The 23328-nt window shown below is 43.4% G+C and overlaps 2 protein-coding genes across 3 annotated transcripts; both read right to left on the bottom strand.

Moving 5' to 3' along the window:
• Positions 1-2013: 2013 nt before the first annotated feature.
• usp44 (ubiquitin specific peptidase 44) lies at positions 2014-13751 on the bottom strand. 2 transcript variants are annotated; one of them, XM_079494896.1, is made up of 6 exons: positions 13630-13751; positions 8941-10676; positions 7009-7201; positions 6749-6854; positions 5266-5510; positions 2014-3853 (listed from the first exon to the last, which is right to left on the bottom strand). In XM_079494896.1, exons 2-6 carry the CDS (start codon positions 10537-10539, stop codon positions 3729-3731), a joined length of 2268 nt encoding a protein of 755 aa, XP_079351022.1. In that variant the 5' UTR covers positions 10540-10676; positions 13630-13751; the 3' UTR covers positions 2014-3728. The 2 variants fall into 2 exon arrangements, with proteins under 2 accessions (XP_079351022.1, XP_079351023.1); XM_079494897.1 differs by having other exon boundaries at positions 13655-13734.
• Positions 13752-16293: 2542 nt separating this feature from the next.
• Positions 16294-23107, bottom strand: LOC306916844 (methionine aminopeptidase 2-like). Its single transcript, XM_079494911.1, has 11 exons — positions 22902-23107; positions 22135-22233; positions 21518-21580; positions 20573-20675; positions 20100-20261; positions 19317-19498; positions 19096-19190; positions 18897-18993; positions 17940-18043; positions 17685-17800; positions 16294-17469 (listed from the first exon to the last, which is right to left on the bottom strand). Exons 1-11 carry the CDS (start codon positions 23056-23058, stop codon positions 17217-17219), a joined length of 1431 nt encoding a protein of 476 aa, XP_079351037.1. The 5' UTR covers positions 23059-23107; the 3' UTR covers positions 16294-17216.
• Positions 23108-23328: the final 221 nt, after the last annotated feature.

The following is a 23328-nucleotide window of genomic DNA, read 5'->3' on the forward strand; positions in this document are numbered from 1 at the left end:
GGGGCACCTGATGGAGGGGAAAGGAACTGGTTGGAATAACGTGTTCCTTCCACGCGCTACGTCCAACCAGGGAAACTCCCCCGTCAGGTGTAAAGGAGCAACTTGGACACTCAGGCATGAAGGAAGCATGAGTTCAAGTCCGTTGCTCTCACCATGTCTCCATATATGGGGACTAGGTTGGCGGAGGGTGTGTAGAGCCCAGGATCACATTAGATAATTGACACAGGGGTGAAAAATGGGTTACAAAATCGTGGGATAAAAAAATAAAAATAAAAGGGCAGTTGCAGTGCCATATTAGGTTGGTCCACAACTTGCATTATCTTGAAATGAGAAAATACACAGCACTTTCTTAGAAAAATGAAAAAATATTCTCATTTTTATTGAGGTAATTCTCTCTAGAAATTTTTGAGGTAACAATTTGCATAGTATCACTTCCATACATTTTGTAATGAACATGAACATACACCATGTCACAATGTCCGACAACAGGGGAAAACATGAAATGTGCTTTGAATTCCCCTCTGGTAGATAAACCAAAAGAACCAGACTGAGGCAGTGAAGCATTTTTTTTCTACACTTTTCTCCATTATGGAGATAACCATTATCACACAAACATGTAACAAGTAATCTTGTTATATCTGTCTGGCTAGTTTACTTAAAGGGGTGCACAGAACCAAATACAGTATGCACACACATTCACTGGTAGACAAAGTTACACACAAGGGAAAACTTTGAAATCTCTTGTTAAGTCCTGTCAAAACTGCTGGTGGTGAGTTTGAAAATTCAGTGAGGACAAAATAGTCCTTTCTAATACTTTAAAACCTCTGGGACGCCCACCACCGTGGACCACCCAGTATAAAACTATATAAAAACCATTAAAACTGGCTTCTTTTATTTAAAAACAAAAACAACTCTAGGACACCCACTACCGCAGAGACCTGCTGGCAGAAATACCTCCGGGTTTGCCGGGCATTTCAACACAACTGGCACATTTTTGCTGGTGAGGAAACCAGTGAGGGATTGTGTCCTCATCACTGCACTATTGATCCCTGCTGGTCAGCCAGGAGGGCATCTCTAGGGCAGTGGTTCCCAAACTTTTTCATGTCAAAGACCCCCAAATTGACACTCGTTAGCCTGTGGACCCCCCCCCATTAGACAATATATGCCAAGGACACCCATGATTTTTACGGCACTAGCAGTGATTTTCAACCATTTTCATTTCAAGGACCCTCGGTTTGACCTGAATGAGGCTACGGTCCCCCCTTGTAAAATCAAAGTTAATTTAACTGAGGGGTCCATTTGGTTCCATTTGTACACTCTTGAGTTACAGACCCATTAGGGTTCATTTGGTTTCTAACTACCATTTAGCTGGGGACCCCCTGGAACTCCCGCAAGGACCCCTAGGCGTCCCCAGACCCCACTGTTGGAACCACTGCTCTAGGGTGATGGTTCTATACATTACATTCTTCATTGCCCTCAAGTGAAAAGACGTGACTGGCAACTCTATGTTTATCAGTGACACCCAGGCTGGTAGTCTACACCCTCCTCTGCCCAACAGCGAGGAGGTTGGAGGCAACAGGGACCAATGTACACATGGGGAATTGGCAATAACTAAATAACTAGAGGAGAAAATGTAGGGGGAGTCCGGACGGTTAGCTCAACCGTCTGGGCACCTAGGCTGCTGAGCCAGCCTGACAGCGTGCCGCGGGTTCGACTCCCGATCCCGACGGCCTTTGCCGCGTGTCTTCCCCCCCCCCATCTCTCTCCCCATTTTCTTTCAATCTACTTTCATCCTATCAATAAAGGCAGAAAAAGCCAAAAGAATATCTTAAAAACAAAAAAAGAAAATGTAAGGAGGGAGGGAGGGGGGGGGTTGGACAACTCTGGGAAAAGATTGTATAAAAATACATTCACTCTAAATCCTGGCCTAGGTGAGACTGAAAATGTGCAGCTTACCACCATCATGAACTGATATGAAAACTTTTCAGAGTAAAAAAACAAACAAAAAAAAACTACAAAAATAGATTTACTTTTACAACAAGGGCACTTTTCTAGAACACTAGTATCCGTTAAGAGATCATGAATATACCCTCCCCTCTGGTAAGAAAAAACATTACATTTGTTACATTCTGAGGAAGGTAGGTGGCAGCATTAAAAAAAAAAAAAAAAAAAAAGATCCCTTTGGAAATGTTTAAAACATTTTTTCATCCACCAGTCAAGGATGGAAAATAAAACAAACAAAGCACTCCCAGCACAAGTTAAAACATTAGGGGGAAAACTGAAGAGCGATTCCAATTATTTCCCCTGTGCTTTGGCTTGAGGTCAGTAACCAATCGCAAAATGTTAACTGACAGACCAGACAGTACTAGAGAGGGGGAAGGGGTGGGCAAACACTGCTGGGTCGGAGCAGAAATGCTACCTACTCCATAGTCATTTAGTGTGGGGGTCTTCAACGTTTTTCAGGTCAAGGACCCCTTAGCTGAGGGAGATGAAGCAGGGACCCCCACTAGTATAAAATTGTGTTGCAGATTAAACTAGTTCAAAATTTCAAAGATAGCTTCGTAAACTAAAACTATCATAAGTGTTGTGTAATTTATTTTTCTTCTTTTCTTTTCTTTATCACATCTGAAAATATTAGCCAAAAATAGCTGATCTACAAGCTCACAATGCCCAAGGTGTTGTGAGCTTGTAGATCAGCTATTTTCAGCTAATGTTCCCCTCAGAATATCAATGCTAGGGTTCAAGTGGTTAATGTTAAAAAAAAATCACTCGTGTGAAGTGAGGGGTGATCATCGTACATCATGACGCAACATGTCGATTTGCTCAGACACATGACGTAAATTCTCCATCCGTTGTCGATGGGAATTTAATGTTTGTGTAAGATGAAAATCTACACCAATAGCTGAATATAGGAAGGGCTAGCACCCCTCAAACAAGATTTGGCGAACCCCCTGTAGCAACTCTGAGGACCCCCTGTTGAAGACCCCTGATTTAGTGGGTATCTAGACGGATGGGATAACATGATAGCTCTTACAGCAATAACCCAACAGAGGCCAAGCTATAGCCATCACCCACTAATGTCTATGGCACAGGGAGACCACTTCTAAACTCGGCCATAGTCAATTACATCTACATCCAGTCTGGCGTTGCCAAACTAAAGTGACTGAGAACATGTTCACTTGATTAAAACTGATTAACAGTATTTACACTCAACGAGGCACTAACCTCATACCTCCATTCATAGTATTGTCATTTTGTCTTTTGCCATACAATATGAATTCGGACAGCCCGTTGGCCATGCACCGGTTTGTGATCGGGATGTTTAATGCTATGAATACACCTCCATTACTCGATAGAGGACACCTGTACATTATCACACCTGGCCAAAGTCTGTTGGCTGCTACTGAAACACTGTCGCTGATACTCTTTATAAAATACAGCTTTACACTATCAAACAATTTTTTCACCATTATTTACCATAATAACAAACACCAACATATAAACACCATATACAACAGTTCACAAAGCAGAACTGCATTTTTAAATGGAGTCCTAAGGTTTGCCCCCTCACCCCCCATGAAAAAATAAACCAAAATAAAAAAATAAAAAATCCTCCCAGGATATAAAATGCCCAAAGAAATGGAGGGAGGAGTCACAAGCAAGCGAGGTGGTGCTCACTGGGTTGCCAAGATACAGCGAGGAGAGGAGGCGGTCAGTGGATTGTGGTCCTATGGCGGCCTGTCTTTGTCCTGAGTGACACGTTGTGTGTAGAAGAGGATGTAAGCCTGGGCACGGCACACCTCCTCCACAGAGCACACGTTCATCTTAGAGTCATTACAGTGAACCCAGAAGCCTGCAAGAGAATCAAGAAGATACATTTAAACTTTAAATGCACTTATCTACAATTAAGACAGTTGAAGATCAAGTGGGGCTGGGCAATACATAACTTAGAGCTCCACAATATGATTGATATTATATTTAGGCATGCACAAACATGGCCAAAATTAAATTCAAATCCCCCCCCCCCCCCCCTGCATGCTCTGGCAAAAATGTCGTGTTGAATATCTGCATTAAGAATGTGAAATTGAAGGTTATGTTATAGGACGACTTCAACCATTCATCATATCTTTGTATAATTGGTCCAAAGATAAGAGAATAGAGCGTCGCAGTCCCGCCTCCTACCATGGACCAGGAAATGAAACCCAATGCATTTTTCCCATAGACATTTCATAAAGTATTTATTTAAAGGCGGTTACGCCACGGACAAAGCCAACTCGAGTCGTGACAACTCATAACACAAACAATATTTTGGACCAAACAAATAATTACAAAGAAGAAAAACAACAAAAAGTGTTGTAACCTGCCGTTTTTTTTCTTCTTTCTAATTATTTTTTCGGCCCCAAAAATTGTGTTTGTTGTCATGATTTGTCACGACTCAAGTTGGCTTTGTCCGCGGCGTAAACGTCTTTAAATAAATACTTTCTGAAATGTCTAGGAGGAAAATGAACGGAGAATAATTTCCTGGTCCATGGTAAGGGGCGGGACTGCGACGCTCTATAGAGAAAGATAGGTCCTCAAAGGTAAAGAATCATCTCCTGTCCATCACTTAGTAAACTAATGGTGGTGGAGGTGCAACACTGAAAAGCATAATTAAACAAACGATTATATGGAAACCCGTTTCCAACTAGTCCATACATAGAATGATATCATTTTCAACCAAATTCTCAAGGAATGATACTGGGAAACAATTTGTCCGGGAGTCATATCCCTGCGTCACATACGCACTCGATTGAGAGGTTAAACTTTTTTCTTTGCAAATGGCTGCATCCGACTTCATCCTACGATATGAACAATAAAATCCACATAGATATTCGTCATAGAAACACAATCTAAATGATAACATCCGGGCGGCGCCATTTTGCGCACTCTCAGACCAAATTCTGTATGGTCACTTGATTGAGCATAACAGCAGAGCAGTGAAACGAGACGTCTCCCTTCTGTGACATGACATCATGACAATGAGAGACTTGAGCTGTGCATAAATGCACCACACACTTTATTTAGCTCACTGAGTGAGCCACAAAGTATTTTATTTACTTATTTTCATTTCACTTTATTTATGTTGGTGCGATTTAATTTACTTTATATACAGAAAACCTATTTACATCACTGCAGCACTAAATTTAAGCGGAAAAGGAAAAATACAGACCAAAAAACATATTACACAAACCATCAAGAGCAACAACAACGAATGAACGTACTCACCCCCCTCTGTGTTACGGCAGTAGGCAGTATAGTGGCCAGAACCAAAGCCCTTCCCATGATGCATCACCACTGCAGAGAGTTCGTACATAAAGTCTTTGGGCCTCAGTGAATCTGTGGGGCTGCTAGTACCACTTTTGGGTGAGGAGGGGTCACGGGCCTCACGGCAGCAGTAAGGCTCCATGTTGAGAAGCTGGTCAAAGCGGACATGTACGCCGATCTTCTCTCGGTGGTTCCGTCCAGACCACCTGTAACCAACCACAAAAACAAGCGGCAGCTGTTATCCGTGTGCTTTACTTGCTACCTCAGATCACCTTGAGGTGGTTCATTAGGCCATCACAGCAATACCAGTGTTTCCCCTAGGATGTAGCAGTGGCAATGGTGGCCAATACATTTATATTTTTTTTTTATGTTTGTGCTCAAAATAAGAAGTCTGGTGTCGCAGAGTCCCGGTGGCCCTGTGGACCGCCTCCAGGCAAAACAGCACATGGGTAATACTGAGGTTTTGTACAGTCTGCAAGATCATTATTAAGACATTTCCAAATTATTATTTACAGACGTTTCCTTGCACATTCCAATTCAATTATTTATTTATTTAACATTAAGCTCAATTTAATTTATACTTGCACAATGGTGTTGCTTGCTTGAAAACAGCAAAATCTACAAGGTATCAACAAGTTGAATTGCAAGGCAAAGATAGCTGGTAGATCTGTTCTTTTTGGGCAGCGATGCAGTCTATGGAGTTAATTTGCAGGACTATTTTTTATCTTCGGCAGATGATAAACCGTATCAGCATTGGTTTGTTTCAATGTTAACATGTATATGTTGACGTACGAAGCACCCATACTGGTAGCGCAAAATAATACATTTTTAGTTTATAAAGACATAAGACAGAGCAGTCTTCCATCTAGTGCTGCGTGATTAATAGAATTTCGGTTTTTCGATACCGGCACAATCCCCAACACTAAAGGGGGTTCAGCAACTATTCATCCCCAAGCTCCCATTGTAAACATTCAAAACATACACTGCTGTTGGACAGAAATCAATATGTGATTATTATTTTAGCTATAACCGTGCAGCTCTACTTCCATCGTTCTTTTTAAAATATTTACATAAAAATTCAGCAAACTGTAGGGGTTTGCAACTGAGCCTTGACCTCGACTGGCTTCCCTCCCATAAAACGCGGCCAATTGTGTTCGTATGGACGCCTGGCCGAGCCAGATGCACCGCAAAGATTCAAATCCCTACTCTCCATGGTGGCTACCCAATCGCCCCCATGTCATATACCTTTTCTACCACTTCCGCTGTAACAAAAAACACCAGCTGTGTCGCACCACTCTGCCACGTTGTCAAGCACTAATAGGCACATCCTTCCATTGCCTGTGTCGCTAAGTCACTAGGTCAGGCTTTTTTATGATATATTGATGACTCATATCAAAATGAACTCCTCAATAGGATCACAGGCTTTGGTGTAATGTTGGCATACCTGAAGCGTTTAAGGTGCAGACGGAGGACCTGAGGCAGTTTGTGCACCATCAGCCGTTTCTTTGCTTCGGTCAGGATTACTTTGGAGGACAGCCGTCTGCGCTTGGCTGCACAATCAGGAGGAAACATGTCAATTCACAATGTTAATTTCCACTCTCAACACTTATTGCAATCTGAGGTAGTTTCTATTGAGAGAAAATGCATCCGTCTGTCTGTGCGTTTGTGTGTGTGTGCGTGCACGTCCTTGTGTGTTCAACTCACCGTTGCACTCGTCACAGGCATAGATGCTGCCTTCCAAGGCTTCCGTCTCCGTGAACTTGGCCAGCATCTCTGTCAGCTTGCACGACATCTGTGCGGCCGACTCCCTGCTGTGGTAGCGCTCTGGAAACTCCAGGGACAGGTCCCAGAAGGACTCCACAGTGTTGGAGCGATGGTCACATGCCATGCACGTCACCTGGATGTACACAAGAAAGAGAGATGAGAAGTCGCCTGGAGAGACAGTGTAGTAGTCTTACTATTTCTACCATTTTTAACCCGTTCCGGGGGGGCAACCCCTTTTGGTGTTTCAAGCATTATGTTATGCTTTAGCTGTTGAAAAATAGCAGATCTACAAGCCCCTTTGGGACAAAATACTGTGCAACGTCTTTGGTCATTATGAAAGACAGATGTGTATTAGAAAAAAAAAATCACACCTGTGATCGTACATAATCATCAAGAATGGTGGTCCCTAATTGGCCAAGGGGTGCCACCGACATACAACCCAGCCGATTTGCTCAGACACATATGATGCAAATTCTCAATTCATTGTCAATGGCATTTAATGTTTGTGTTCAGACACAAACATACACGAGAGACGTTGTGTGGCTAAGGCTGAAAACATTATCAGATCAAAATACACGATTTAGCCTGTGACCCAGCATGCACAGTCGGCTTGTATAGCCGCAGCCAGCTTATATAGTGCAGCAAATTGGGTGGCTTCGTCCACAAATTGCACACATAGTAAATAACTAATCGATAGCTACAGATTGGGCAGGGAGGACACATTGTTCATGTCTCATCCCGTTTCCCTCCCAGACAATTTTATATAAAATAGTTGTGTTGTTCCGATACCGATACTGGTATCGGGTACTCGGGCCGATACCACCCTCAAGTACTCGGAACCGGCCCCGATACTCTGACCCGAGTACAAAAACATCCAATTGACACTAGGCTGAACGAATGCAACGGCAGCAAATCTGACCCCCAACACTGCAGCAAATCGCCAAAAACAGCCGATCTACAAGCATAAATGACAAGGGTAGATCAAAGATACATCTGCATAGATGAGAAAAAGGGGGTCAAATAAGTGGTTACTCAACAAAAATAAAAAGTACTCTTAATCGTATCGGTACTTGGTATTGGCGAGTACTAAACTAAAAATTAAGTACTCATACTCGTTCTGAAAAAATGGTATCGAGACAACTCTATAAAAATAGCAATGAAAAAGAAAGGGCTATGATGATCATCATTGTTAGTGGCAAACCCAAAAGCAGCCGAGTCAATGCCATGATGCCCTAAGCACAGGGCTCATATATACCGCCAAAACACAAGCACAGTAAGCACACACAGCCACTTATTCAGTGGAAGCAGGTGTGAGTGTTTTGCACTCAGCCTCTCAAAGTAGACACTAAGTCGCTTGTCCTCTCTTCATTCACAGGGCCCACAGTCCTCATTTAGACTATAATAATTTGACTTCCACTGGTTTATAAATGTGTACACAACTACAAACAATGTTTTCAGACCATGATTTCATTTTTAATCTATTTACAAGACCTACTAGTAAAAACAAATAACTACAAATTACACAGAGGCTTCAAAACTGGTGATGGCAGGCAGCCTTACTCCCAAAATCCCAGCACACCACCTGGCATGATTGAGCTTCACTACAAATGTTATTAATTGACAGTCAATTCAGTAACAGAGCAAATTCAGCCAGGAAATACAATCAAGAAGCACTCATAATATGCTATGATCATGAGTGTGTTTGCTTTGGCAATGTAAATGTATGTTTTCTCATGCCAATAAAGCCCTTGAATTGAAATTGTGTTGGTAGGCAGATATGGTGTGTGCGTGCGCGTGTGTGTTGAACAAGCCAGACAGCACTAAGGATTCCACAGTCATGGTAGAGAGCCTACAGTATGTGTTTTATCATACCTGGCTGAGTAGCTGGCCATGGAAGATGGTGTTGACAACACTGAGAACCTGCCTGATGAGTCGTTTCTGCGTCTGGGGCACTCCTGCAGTGGGCGTGTGCTTACCGGTGCTCTCCAGTTCATGCTGCACCTTGTCCAGCAGCTCGCACAGGAACTCCTGGGCGTCCTGCTGGGCGTAGCCTCGGAAAGCGGGAATCAGCTGCCACACAGAATGGAGCATGGCAAAAGGCGATACCAGCGCCCACTTGCCCGACCACATCACTTGGAACAAGGTGTGCAGTTCGTGGCAAAGTGAAATGTGCTTGGAACTGGGCTCTTTGGATTGGATCAGCTCCATGCTGCGAGCCCGTGAGGCCCCCCCACTTAGCCCAGCCCCAGAGCCTGAGCTGGCCTGGAGCCCCTTCCGTTGAGCCATGGGAGACTGGGAAGAGGCTTTCCCCGTCAGTTGGCCATGGACAGCAGAAGCCAGCAGCTCCAGTGCCTGGGTCAGGTCCAGGCGCAGGAAGCACTCCCTGAAGACGTGCAAGTGGCTGAGCACCTGCAGGATGGAGTTCATGTAGCAGGTGTTACCCAGGTTCCTCAAACCCGTCACACCAGGAGTGACCGTGGGATTCCGCTTTGCGGGCGAGTCACCCTGTTTGGCGCTTGGCTTGCGGCGGACAGGTGTTGGGGTAGGGGCAGTACGGGGGAGTGCTGAGGAGGTTCTGACCTTGGATTTAGCGGTGGAGGAGGAAGGGGTGCGAGTCTTCGGAGTGGGGATTTGGGCCGTTCTGGTTCGTCCCAATTTCTTCGGAGCGGGAGGAGGAGGCGGAGCTGGTTTTTGAGTTCTGGGTCTGCATGTGGTCAAAGAAGTGTTCGCCTTGCTGCGCGTCAGGCAGGTATCTTTAATACCTGCCTGACGCGAAGCAAGGCGAACACTTCTTTGACCTGCTTCGGCAGCTGCCGCTGCTTCGGCAGCCTTCTCGCTCTTCCGGCACAACCGCCGGCTCTTCCTTGGAGGGGCACTCTCCAAATTGTGCTGCTGCTGCCTCTTCAAAGCGTGCTTCCTCTCCATCAGCTCCTTTTTCCGTTCCTCCGCTTCCTCCCTTTTCTTCCCACCCTCGGTGAGTCCGAACCAGCAGTGGAAGACGCGACCCATAAGTGATCTACGCCGATGCCATAGGGCAGTGAACATCCTATCCTCGTCCCGCAGTTGCAGTTCGCCCGCGCCACAGGGCATGGTGGTGTCCGCGGCAGCACTCGCAGAGCGGAGGATGCGCCCACTGCGGGTGGTGACTTCGTAGTGTTGGCTCTGAATGGCAGCGAGTGTGCTGCGAAGCAGCTTGAGGTCACCAGTGGCGTTGTCGTTGAGTACATATTCATCACACAAGTAACAGAAAACATACAGTTCGTTGACCTCAATGGCCAGCGGGTGGCGCTGTTGGTGGAAGTGTTGCAGGGCATGTTCCTCGATGTAGCGCCCACACGCCACGTGGGCACAGCCTAAGCATGCCCATACAGACTCTGTGGTGTTGCAGTCTGCACAGTGCCACTTCTGCGGGTTGAGAATGGAGTGGTCTGGGGCCAGCCGCAGCCGGCCCACATGTTTACACCTGTCCATTTACACACACGCCTGCCTAGCCAACAGTTCAGTCAATAAGTGACCAGGTTTGAGTGTCCACGTTTCACAGTGGCTTCAGATCACCATGGGGACCATGGCGAGCTAAGAAAGTGGATCCTACCGAGGCATGGCTTTATCTAGAGAGAGAGAGAGAGAGAGAGAGAGAGGGGTATGGGTTAGACAATGTGATTTCATTGTTAAGGAATGGAAGAGGGACTTGAGTGTTTTGTAAGTGACTCAAAATGTATTACAAGTTAACAGATTATATAAATGAAAATGTAATTATGAGGCTTTCAACTCTCAGTAAGAAGACAAGTAGGCGATAATGATGCACGCTGATAAGTGTGCCCCTCACTTTACACGGGTGTGATCTTTTTCACAAGAGTTTCACAAGAGCTTTTCCACCAACAGTAAACCGTGATCTTTGTTTGTGGGCAGTGTGATACATGTATGCCAGGGTGTTGGGTGAAGTTATCAACAGAGACACATTCAGACTTTACTCTTTACAAAGTGGAATAAACGCACTGCATGCATGCACATTGCACACACAAAACTAAAGCATTATCATGAGAGCAGTTCTGGGCTTTTCTCCTTAACAGCATAATTGATCTTGTTCTTTACTTCTTTTTAACTTAAAGAGAGCTGCTTCAAAATAACTACTAGTACTCCCTGAAGAGTACTAGTAGCAGTATAATCTTATTTAATCATGGGGGGCTTTTTCCTTGGAAAAGCATTAAGCATAGGTTCTATTATATGACTGGAATAAATACATTTTATGATATTCAGCATCTCCTTTTTATCCCTTCTTCAATTGGTGTGGCACCACAGCTGAGAAACTAGGGGTCCTTGAGTGGACTGAACCCTATCAAGTTAACCCCCACCACCACCCCCAAGAGTACTACTATCTGTCCCTCTATAAAAAAAATATAAAATAAAGGCGAAAGCCACCAAAAAAAACACATAAATAAGAGTACTTAAGCTTGGCCATTAAAAACAGGGCTGAGTTCCCTGTGTTTGTGTACTGGACTACCTCTTTTTTGCAGAGAGAGTTTAGAAGGGTATTATGAGGAGAGGATAAGACAGCTAGAAAATGGTCCAGATAACGGGAAGAGAAAGTGTTGATAGATGGTGAGACATGTAGGCAAGGAAGCCAGGTTGATCAAGGCTCCTACATTAAGAAATTTCCAGTCAGAATGATTTATCTTTCACAGCGCTACAACCACAGTGTGTCACAGTGACATCACTATCAACAGCGATACATGATGTGTGTGTGTGTGTGTGTGTGTGTGTGTGTGAACAAAAGCATTTTGGCTAATGCAGGTGGGCATAATGCACACTGCACAGTTGTGGGTGTGTTTACGAGTATGTGTTGCCATTCCAGACTGCTGCTCCTGTGTTATAAATAAATCTTCATTCCTCTGACGGGCCCAAGTCCGGCCCCAGCAAATAACCAGACGTTTGTAATTTGATAACTAGATCATATCACAACAAGCCAAATGGAGGAAACTATAATTTATTTTGTTTCACGTTGAGCAATTTTTGATGATTACTAGAGAGCAATGTGGTTTGATTGATTGAATGATTGAAATATTTATTAACAGTTTGCAGAATTACAGTACATTTCAAGCACAAACTCAATACAAAGACTGTTAACTGTGAGTGGACAACCCAATTAAGCATTACACTTGTTTACAAGAGGGTCCACCTTGTTCAATTCATCAAAACATTTAGAGACATACAAATAGACACTTCTATACTCATCAATGGCCTATGTTCCGAAAGGAATACAAAGGCCTAAGTAAGTAAGTAATGTGGTACAGTCGCATTGTAATGTCTGTCACAACAATCTCAATAGAAGATTACACTACTGAGATTATCCTCATCTTGATAGCTTTACATAAATGTTAAATACAGATCATCATACATGTGTAAAACATGTATTTCCCAGGCCAAGACTGAAAGTGATTTAATTTAGTGAGTTTAACAAGAGCACATAACACAAAAGGTGACCATTATTAAAAAGGTGACGTCACAGATTTGTTTCCATTATGGTATTCTGCTTTGATTGCAGTTTGTTTTGTCATGTGTCAATGTCACAGTCCACTTTGGTCCGGGTGACCAGGGGTCCTGGGGGGGGTCCCAGGCCCAGCTAAATGGTTGATAATCGGGAACCAAATGGACCCTTACTGGTCTGTAACTCAGTTTGTACAAATGGAAATAAATTGAGCAAATTTACCTACTCTTATAATAAGAGTCCATTTGGTTCAATTTGTTCACATGATCATTTGTAGATTAGGGTCCCCGAGGTAAAACATCGTATCAAATGGGGGTCCGTGGCCAAATGCTTATCAAAATGTACTTGAAATCACTAATACAGTGCATGTAATTTTACTAATTTAAGGATTTCCACATTCCTAGAATCTTATCAGCCAGTGATCGCTCCTTTGCCCAGGGTGTCCTTGTGACTGTAATGGTGGGTACGAGGCTGGACAAGATCCTCACTCAAGACACTCCTCAGTCACCAAGCATGGGCTCTCATTGCGCAAAAAATAAATAAACATCAAAATTACAATGTGTCCGGCTAAATGGTGTAACTACTACGTAAACAGAAAACTTGTCATTAAGGCAGCTAGCCTGTAATTGAGGATTCAAACACACTTGACACCTGAATATTAATTTAACATGTCACGCGCAGTTTAACTCACTGCATAGTTACCTACGTTGACTCTAAATTGTAACTCACTTTTCAAAAACAGACGCTTTTTTTATATATATATATATATATATATATATATATATATATATATATATATATATATATATATATATATGATATATATATATATATATATATATATATGAGTGTGACATGAACATATACGGCAAGAGATTAGCACGTCCTTGTTGCTAACATTAGCATAGCTGCAGGCTAAGCTAACTACGGTAATCCCGACAAGTTCTTGTGCTGGCGAGGCGTCGCACTCCTGATAAATTAACACACATTTGTGTGTTTAGAAAAAAAAGAACAAGCCACTCGCACGATACATTTAAGGAACGTGTTGTAAATACAAAATGAAGCATTGTCCATACCTAGCCTATCCTTCACGGCACTTACTCCTCTGTTCGTGAAATGATCGCCATCTTGTCGGTCCTTGTCGCGTGGTGTTGGCTCGAGCGCGTCCTCGTTCAGTGACGTTGTTGTTGATGTTGTGCTGAGAGGTTGTGTGGTTCCTTTATTATGTTAATAAATACATAATGACGTTGGTTTCCCTCCCCTGAAGCATTTTATGCAAACCTAGACAACTTTGTATTATAGTATAGTAATAGTGTATTATAGGCAGCATAGTTTACTGTAACAAACATAGTACATACTGCAAGTACAAGGAAGGCAATGGGTTTATTGCACATTTGCACACTAAGTAGCCTACATCACATGGAACTTTACTGCAGTAGTAAATAATAAATACAGCAGGCTACATCACATGGAACTTTACTTTAGTAAATAATAAATACAGTAGGCTACTGTACAGCATAGTATGAGTAGTGTGGTGTAGGTGTAGTATAGGCTACATAACCCTGCCCTTGTGATGAATTGAAAATGGTGGACCATGATGTAAACAATAGTCTTGTGCTTTTCATGGTCCACAAAGTAGCAGTTTTTGTATTGTATTGTATTTGTACTTAAATAATAAAAAATAAAAAAATTAGCTTGTTTTATGGAGTTATTTCTGTTTAATTAGGTATTTTTAGTTTTTTACTTATTTCCATGTTTTTGTTTTACACCAACTTCGCCAAGGACCAGTGTTTATTAATAAAAAAAACAAGTAGCCTACTATCTTCAGTATTTTGTCAGTTTGAATCCTAAATCAAGGGTCCAGATCAAAGGCCCTGTTAGATTATTGGGTAGTACTTGCAGATAAGGTTCATGAAATAATGATTAACTAATGCTTAACTATTAGTTAATCATTTAATAGTTGATCATTATTTCAGAACCTTATCTGCAAGTGTTACCGATTATTGTTTATTATGCCTGAGGGTTTTAAGCTCACAATACTGTACAACATTTCCTCCAGGAAATTACTCTGTACTCAATAACTTTAGAAAGCCAGTTTCCAACAAGATAACTTTTAGGACTAAACCCATTGACTAAACATCGCTTGTAGGCAAACACTTCCCTCTAGTGGTGGTTACACCACCAGTAGTGAGTTTTTTGAATGATTGAAGTATAAACAGTTTGCAGAATTACAGTTACATTTCACAATTTAATACAAAAACTGTTAACTGTGAGTGGACGACACCATAAAGCATTACACTTGTTTCCAAGAATACTGACAGTCTTACTGCTAGCATGTATTTCAGATGTCTAGTAAATTAGTACACTGCCAATATTTCTTTGCCTCTACTTTGAGGTCAAAGGGCGCCCTTAGACTTTTATATAGGGCCTATATAAAAGTCTAAGGGCGCCCACAACCTCAGCCTGATGGCCTATATTATAGGCCATCAGGCTGAGGTTGTGAGCCACTTTTTTTCTTTTTCTTTGCAACGGATTCTATTTTAGCACGCTAATTTTACAGGAAGAGAGAGGCTGTAGTTTCTGATAGCTCAGAATCCCCAACGATGTCATTTGCACATTTTGCAGGCAGTTTTCTTAACTGTCTGTAGCCCACCAATGAGACAGTGTGGGCGAAGTGCTCCATTAATATACAGTAGCATAGCCTATAATGGAAAAATATGAGATCCACTAAAATTCAGAACCTTTTACTTAGTTCACCTCATATCTTTTCATAAACTCCTTTTACTATGCAGGGCTTAAAGCCAAAAAAAATCCCAAGACTGAAAATGATTTTTTGCAAAATCTCATTAAATGACCTCTATGAAATCCTCAGGACTGAAATCCATCCCCAGGACTGAGAACTAGGACTAAGCCCTGTAGCCTACTATGGCAAAACTATAATGAACTACATAAAAAGTTGTTTGTTCCAGTAGTTCTCAACCGTTTAAGGCCGCATGACCCCCCAAAATAATCATATTGGAACTGGGGACCCACCAAAAAAAATATTTAAACTGGAAACGCCCCAAAATAATATTTGAACTGGGGGGGGGGGGGGGGCTTTTTTAAATTAATTATTATTAGGTACTATAACAGAGCCCACTGGGGGATGGATTAGGTGTGATCAATTGGCTAATAGAGGGCAATGTTGCACATCATTGTGATGTCAGAACAGACCAGTTCCATATATGGAGATCTATTAAAGGGTGATCTGGATTTGGGACCTGTCCGGAGACTGGGCAGAGGCTTTTGTGCTGGTTCTGGACAACCGGCGATCGGACGGGCTTGACACCGGTCACTGCACCCCCCCAGCCCCCCCCGTTTGTTTTTCTCCCTGTGGTTTTAAAAGATTTAAAAGCAGTGGTGGAAAAAGTACTCAAATGTTTCACTTAAAAAGAGCATTCAGTGATTTGGGTGATTTGGAGAAAAAAAACGTTCCGCCCCGGTAACAAGATGTGCACATGCCCGCATGGAAGGCCCCTCTCCATCCTGATTGGATGAAGGCTGGGCCACCTAGCCAAAAACGAAACCTAAGGTTTTGTGACCCCCAAGGGTTAACTGGGGACAGGGAGAAACTCCTTATATGGTGCGATATTTGAATTAATCACTGAATATACCTTTAATGTTCTGTTGGTTATCAAATTGTTTGGCATACTGCATATTGAGACACCCACCAACAGAAAGTATTTCACATAAGACCCGGAAAGAGAGCAAGATTATTTTTAATCACTTTTTCCTTACAAAAACATTTTAGGGATTTGAAAATGAAGTAGTAGTACATCAGAAACATATGGTGACGGCAGCCTTTTCAAGGATATTTTACAAATATCAAAGAAACAAGTACTGGGAGGGCTGGAGTGCTCTCCTGTTGCAATAGAAGCCAAACGTACAGTACAGCCGTAGATGCATGGTGTTTTTATAAAGATGGGAGAAACTTGAAAACGCCTGAAACATTTGGCCTGACCACATCCTACACCCAATGGTACTTAGCACTGGGTACGGTGGGCTTAGAGTGGTTCCAAGGAATCAGACTTAAAAGAAAAATATCAAAATGAGATATCCGAGCAACTTTTATATGTGAAACTGTTTAACAGTTAATTGTAAGATCATGTAGTAACGTGAGGTCCACTGCAGACTGGTTGGTGGGACACACCTGTATCCATGCTGGTGGAAACAAGCATTTTGAAATGCTTCCTCCAGCAGAAGCTTGTTTACTTTTATTATCTCTTTTCAATTGTTTTTAACATTCGCTTGACACCTGAAAAACAAATGATACAAAATTCAGCCACCACCAAGAAAGCCATGTCCCCCTCTTTGCCGCTAGCTGTGAAGTGGTGCTGAAAAATGCATTGTGAGTACTTTAGTGTACTCAGTGGCATTTGGTATCTTGTACGGTTTCCATTTGACAGAAGGTGCAGAGGCGAACAGTTTCCTGTTTTTAAAACCATGTCTCTTGTTCCAGAGAGTGCAGGCCCATGTTGGTGAGTTTTATTTTCTGGAGTAGTAGTAGTTGGGGTTTGGAGGCGGTGTGTGTGTGTGTGTGTGTCAGGAGGCAGGGTGGGAGTGGGTTGTGTGTGTGTGTGTGTGGGGGGTGTGTGTGTGTGTGGGGGGGGGGGGGGGGGGGGCCTCAGTAGTCATCACCCCGGCTCACCACCTCTTTGCAGGTGGGCCTGAGCAAGATGGTGTGCTCAAACTGAGCAGTGTAGCAGCCCTTGGTGTCACATAGGGGTGGGTAGGGGTCCACGATGCCCAGGTCACACAGGTTCTTCAGTGCCATCAGGTACTTGGTCTCGCCGAGACGGTCGAGCCAGCGGCGGCAGAAGGCCAGTGTGCCAAAGTTCTCGTTGACCACGTTCAGCATGTGCTTCGCTCTAGGGAGCCTGGAGAAGAGAGGGGGAAATGGAAGTAAGACATAACATGACCATAGTGAAAAACACTGATTGCTGATGAGATCGATTAGTTTAGAGTAGACGTGTGCCCTTCCACAGTTCCTCCCAATTATTTATTATTAAATCAAAATACAGTCCACAAATGTAATCTTAACACAGCCAGCCCGGTACAGAGCACAGTCAAAAACTATTTTGCTGACAAATACCTGATGGGGACATGTCCAACATCAAAATTCTTCATGTAGTGAGAACATTCCATGTCATCGTGCACCATGCCCTTTCCTGTGCTACCAAACGTCTCGATAGCATACACCTCTCCTTCCTGGGCGGAAGGTACAAAGGGTGACACAGGGTTAAAAAAAACTGGTCTGCATTAAATTAACTTTGTATGAATATACGTGTTGCTTGTTGCATTTACAGTGTAGAAATAGTTGGGTCTAAATTAGCTCAATTAAACACACCTCCATCCTTGTTGCTTCTCCTCCCTTAACAATTGGTACAGTCTTACCAGCATGTATTCTGTACTGGCCAATTGAATGACCATTCAGATTTCGGATGGGCTTCACTGCAAATAGAAGGAATTGGATACATTTACTAATCTAATTGATTAATGTGCGGTTAGCTGTCAAGTACTATTGTGATCAGAAGCTCAGATGAAAAGATAAATCAAATTATACTATGTGAACAGGGAAACATGGTGACAGTTGTTTCAACAAAACCATAATAGCTGAAGAAATTAATCTGGTTTATGATGTTTTTGTCTTGATCACTTTATTTTCATCACTTTCTTTTCATTTCATGTACAGTAGTTAGAAAATAGTGCTACATACTAAACAGCAATATCAAGTTTTAAACATTAGCTTATGCAAACCATCCTTATATCGTGTGGGTATTTGGTTAACCTACATATATATTTACATAAAAGCTTCAATGCGTTTGCATCCTTGATGTATAGAGCGTCGCAGTCCTGCCCCCTCGAGAGACCCGGAAAAGAACTCCCGTTCATTTTCCTCATAGACTTTTCAAAAAGTATTTATATAAAGACGTTTACGCCGCGGACAAAGCCAACTCGAGTTGTGACAAATCATGACAAATCAAATCATTTTGGGCTGATCAAATAATTAGAAAGAAGGGGGGAAAAAGGCAGGATACAACACTTTGTTTTGTTTTTCTTCTTACAAATTATTTGACCGGCCCCAAACATTGTGTTTATTGTCATGATTTGTCACAACTCGAGTTGGTTTTGTCCGTGGCGTAAACGTCTTTAAATAAATACTTTTTGAAAAGTCTATGAGGAAAATGAACAGGGAATTCTTTTCCGGGTCTCTCGTTGTCATGAAAGGGGGCGGGACTGCGACGCTCTATAGGCCACCTGACAGTGGTTCCTGCAGTGGATGTACATGTATATAGAAACGCACCTTGATACGTTTTCCCATCGAGCTCAACCTCATACGATTCCATCACTTCTTGAATTGCCTCTCCGACATCACACAGACGCACATCAATTCCAGCGTTCTGTAAAACAAAACAAAACAACGTTATGCATTCCACAGATCAGTAACAATATCAGGTCACATTTATGTATGCATTGCGTGGGTGTGCTTCTGGCCACCATACTTTGATTCCAGTATTGGTGGCGTCTCTCACAGCCTCCAGCAGCTTGTCGTATCTTGGGTTAAAAGTGACGGTGAAGGCACAGTCGATGATCCGCCCTGCAAACAACCAGCATCACAAAAGCACAACACAGGTTTTAGTATTAGCTGTTGAGACCGTTTATCGGATTCTGCATGCCAACACGCAACATTTCGGAGTATGTGTGGGTGTGTGTTCAGTCGCACCGTTGATGTGCGTGCCGAAGTCTATCTTGCAGACATCATCGTACTGCAGGACAGTGGCGTCTCCTGCGTTGGGAGTGTAGTGGGCAGCACAATGGTTCAGAGAGCAGCCCGTAGGGAAAGCCAGGCCTGCATTCAGTCCGTTTTCCTTGATCAGCTTGCGAGAACAGGTCTCCAACCGCTCACTTTATTAGGGATACACAGAGGAATACAATGACATGAAAATACAGTATCAGTATGAGAAAACAGAATTAAGAGATCAGAATGCTCCAGCTGAATCATGCAAATCATTGCCCATGATCATGCACAATATTACTACTAGTACAGACCCCTGGAGGACTCCGGTCAAATAAGTTTATCGGGCTAGGGTCATTCTCTTTAAACTGACGCCGCCAGATGGTGGCAGTAGTGAGTTCCTCCTCCTGCTTCCATCTAGTCTCTCTCGGGCAGAGATGATGTAATCCAAACCAGTGCTGATCGTAGCGATATACGGCCGCTAGAGGCGGGATCAACGCGAGACTGATGACGTATTGAAGCTGTGCCACAGCGCACATGTAAACACAAGTTTACACAACCTAACAAGACTACAACTCAAAATGATTATGGAGAGATCAGATTTTTGTCCCGCTGCTTCGGGTTCATCGTTTCTGCTTGAGAGACCAGATGCAGGTAGGAGGAGGGAACTTGTGAACTCAATACTGCCGCAATCTGGCGGAGTCAGGTTACATTCTCTTACCCTCTCGGATAGTGACATTATATATATATATATATATATATAAGTCTCACCAGATTTCGATCATGGTTAGTCCAGGTTTGATGAAGCTTCGGACATGCTGGCGGACCTGTCTGTGGGCCTCGGCAGCCTGTCTGAAGTCACTCCACACCTCCTCATTGGACTTATCCAGCACACGCTTCTCCTCACTGGTGGTGCGCCATGCCGCGCTACGACTGAGAAACGACACAGGATTTACACATAAATGGGGGCACATGGCTGACACATGAGCGAATGCAGGAGAAACAATTGTTATCTTGTTGTGCTGAATGTAGGCAGTGCGATATGATGACGCATGCAAAAATCAGTTTGCTGGCTTGCAGTTCGTTTCAGTGGTTATGATTATTGGCCGTCATTGCATATGGCTTTCCTAGTGAGAGAAGACAACTCGAAGTTTAACTCAATGGGAAGCAGAACATGCAAATTCACTTTGCTACCAGACCAGACAAACATTTTGTTGGTGTGTGTGTGTATATACATTTCTTACCCATCGTGCAAGGGGGGGTATTCACACTCCTGTCCAATAGGGAATACTCCATTTGGGAACAACTCACAGATTGGCACAGATGGGGGGTCAGTCTGAGTTTTAGCTGGGGGAAAATAGATAATTAACATCAACTAGCATTCAGGGTAATCCGATTATAAAGGTTTGTAATCAAGTCAATGTCATAGATCACAATTAAACGTAGGCCTGAACCATTAACTGCCCTTAGTGTTAGCATGGTTGTACTGCCCCAGGAGCAGCCCGTCCAGGCCCACTCTATGGAGCTTGTTGTCCTTCCGGGTTAAACAGGAAGGTGGGGGCTTCCGGAAGTGGAACGACACCACACAACACAGCCCACAGCCTTTAGCTAGCAGAACAACCAGCTACATTTTCTCAGCGATGCGATACAAAAATCACAAATGATTTACGATCGTCGGGTGCGTGCTGGCTCACCATGGACAGCTCTCTAACCTTTGGAGATACAGCGCTTTGAAAATTGGGTTATAATGGAGGCTCAACGGAGCTGGATTTAGAAATCGCATCACTGGTGGTGACGAGGAGGGCTATTCTACCCGGAGAAATGCAAAAAGGTAAACAAACGTTCGGCACGTTCATATATGGATTAAGCGGTTGTCTACGCTTATAAGCGTAGCTGGCATAGATAGGTCCCAATAGCCTAGCTACGTATATAAGCGTAGATGGCAAGAAAATATGTGTGGGTATGTGTGTGAGTCAGTGGTGGGTTTTGTAGAATAATTGCAATCAAGAGTGCAGCAGTGTGGCAGAAAGCCAGTCATTTGCAACTTATTGATCAGGCTATATGTACATCTGATAAGGGCACTTATTCAATTTTAGTGCCCATCAAGTCATTCAGCAGAATGCTCTTAATCCTAGCTTTTAACATTATGACTTGCAGCTTCAACAAAAAATAATGTTTGGCCAACTCACGTCCTTTCTTCTTCTTTTTCTTCTTCTTCTTCTTCCCTGCCGAATTTTCACCATCATCTCCATCTGAGGGTGTTATAGAATTTAAGAAAACATTTGTAACACAGCAACACCTTTATACGAGGTCTGTACCTCATCTAGGACATGTCATGTGTTCCTTGTCATCGCAGGCTGTGTGTCCGCCAAAGCATTTTATGGATACTTGCAGGTAGTGAGTGTGCGTGCGGTTGCCGTTCTCTTTTGTTAATGTTCACCATGCTAATGTTCAGCTACAGCACCTCACCCAAGTGTTTTTGACGGATGAGCGGTGGTGTAGTATACTTTTATCCCAGCTGAAAACGCAAATCACTCTGCTATAAACGCTTCCAAATGCCCGGATGAAAACGCCAGATGTTAACGGGCAGCGCAAAATAAACGCTCAGCAACTAGGGCTGCTGGCGTTTCCAAAAAACACAGTGATCCCATTGATCCCAACTAAAAACATGTGCTACAGTGCAGTGAGTGCACTCAGGTAAACATATTGGTGGACACAGCCCCTTAGTTGATCATATATGATGCTGTGTGTACTGTTGTGTGTTTTGTTGTGTACTGTGTGTACTGTATGTTAACAGGTCAATTACCATCCTCTCCGTCCTCCTCTTTCTCCTTGTCATCTAGTGCCTGCTGCTCCAACTGCTTGGTAACATTGGCCACTCCATCTCCCTCAGTAGCTGCAACACCTTATACACACACACACACACACACAATATAAGCATGAGTGATTAAATCACACATGCATTCAAATAAGTTGGGCAATAACTTAAGTCATTGTGTTACTGTTAACTGTTACAGAATAAAGTGAGGGGACAGGGCGCATGGAGCAGCCCAGTTAACTGTACAGTCTGTCCGTCACAGTAATGCAACGTTAATTCCCATTTACTTACGCTTCACTTATAGACTGCGAGCTTGGGATATGCCAAGATCTGGCTTATACAAACGCCGATTCAGTGCATTTCACACAAGCTCGTTTGCTCTCCGGCGGTTGTGTTATCTAAATATTTGGGGCGTATTTAATGACATAATTACATGACATGACATTATTGTTATTGTGTAACTGGTAATGAGCCCGCATTATGAAACTTGAAAACTTGGCTGAGGAACAGCGCCACTGGCACTGCCACGGAGACCAGACAGGCTAAACCCTAAACCGTGTGGATCTCTGCTACTACGGCTTTTCTTGTCATGCCTGTGTTTTGCATTCATGCATTTATGTGTGTTTCATAATAAGGCCTCATAATAAAGCACACTGACTGTACTCTCCCCTCAACCCCGCATGGAAGTAGCCAAGCTAGTTAGCTAGCATAGAGTCAGACTGTCAGCTACTACTATGAGCTCTTGAGCCTCTTGCCTGCTGTTGCAGACTTGCTCTTCTTCTTCTTTTTCCTCTTCTTCTTGGCTGTCTCCTCGGCCGGTTCGGCGTCCTCCTTCTCGTCGGCCTCGCCGTTCAGGACCAAGTCCTCGTCGGGCTTCTGGTCCGGTGCCTGCTCCTGTACCACATCCGCCATGTTCGCAGGCGCTAAGGAAAAGGAAGCGCAATGGTTTATGGGGGCGCAGTGTCTGGGGGAAACTTGCCGATTCAGCTGAGAGTAGGCTGGGCTCGAAGTCACTTTGCATGGTTGCTAATCCGGTCTGGGTCAGGAGCGGATACGGAAACGATGCGTGCATGTGATGTGAGCGTGCAAATTACCGGATACGGTAGGCGGGGCTCTACACCACCGATCAGACGTTAGGAAATGAAAATCACGATTTCCACATGTACCGCGGAAAGCCTGGTG

The sequence above is a fragment of the Electrona antarctica genome (genome assembly GCF_951216825.1).
Source record: "Electrona antarctica genome assembly, chromosome: 23".
Taxonomy (NCBI): domain Eukaryota; kingdom Metazoa; phylum Chordata; class Actinopteri; order Myctophiformes; family Myctophidae; genus Electrona; species Electrona antarctica.

Coding starts and splice junctions, on each gene's coding strand:
- usp44 (XM_079494896.1), bottom strand. CDS start 10,539: ATGGACAGGTGTAAACATGTGGGCCGGCTGCGGCTGGCCCCAGACCAC. Junction 6,855..7,008: donor TGCCTGTGACGAGTGCAACG/GTGAGTTGAACA, acceptor CTGATTGTGCAG/CCAAGCGCAGACGGCTGTCC. Junction 3,854..5,265: donor CTGCCGTAACACAGAGGGGG/GTGAGTACGTTC, acceptor ATTCTCTTGCAG/GCTTCTGGGTTCACTGTAAT.
- LOC306916844 (XM_079494911.1), bottom strand. CDS start 23,058: ATGGCGGATGTGGTACAGGAGCAGGCACCGGACCAGAAGCCCGACGAG. Junction 20,676..21,517: donor GAAAAAGAAGAAGAAAGGAC/GTGAGTTGGCCA, acceptor ATTTTCCCCCAG/CTAAAACTCAGACTGACCCC. Junction 20,262..20,572: donor TACCCCCCCTTGCACGATGG/GTAAGAAATGTA, acceptor GTCGTTTCTCAG/TCGTAGCGCGGCATGGCGCA.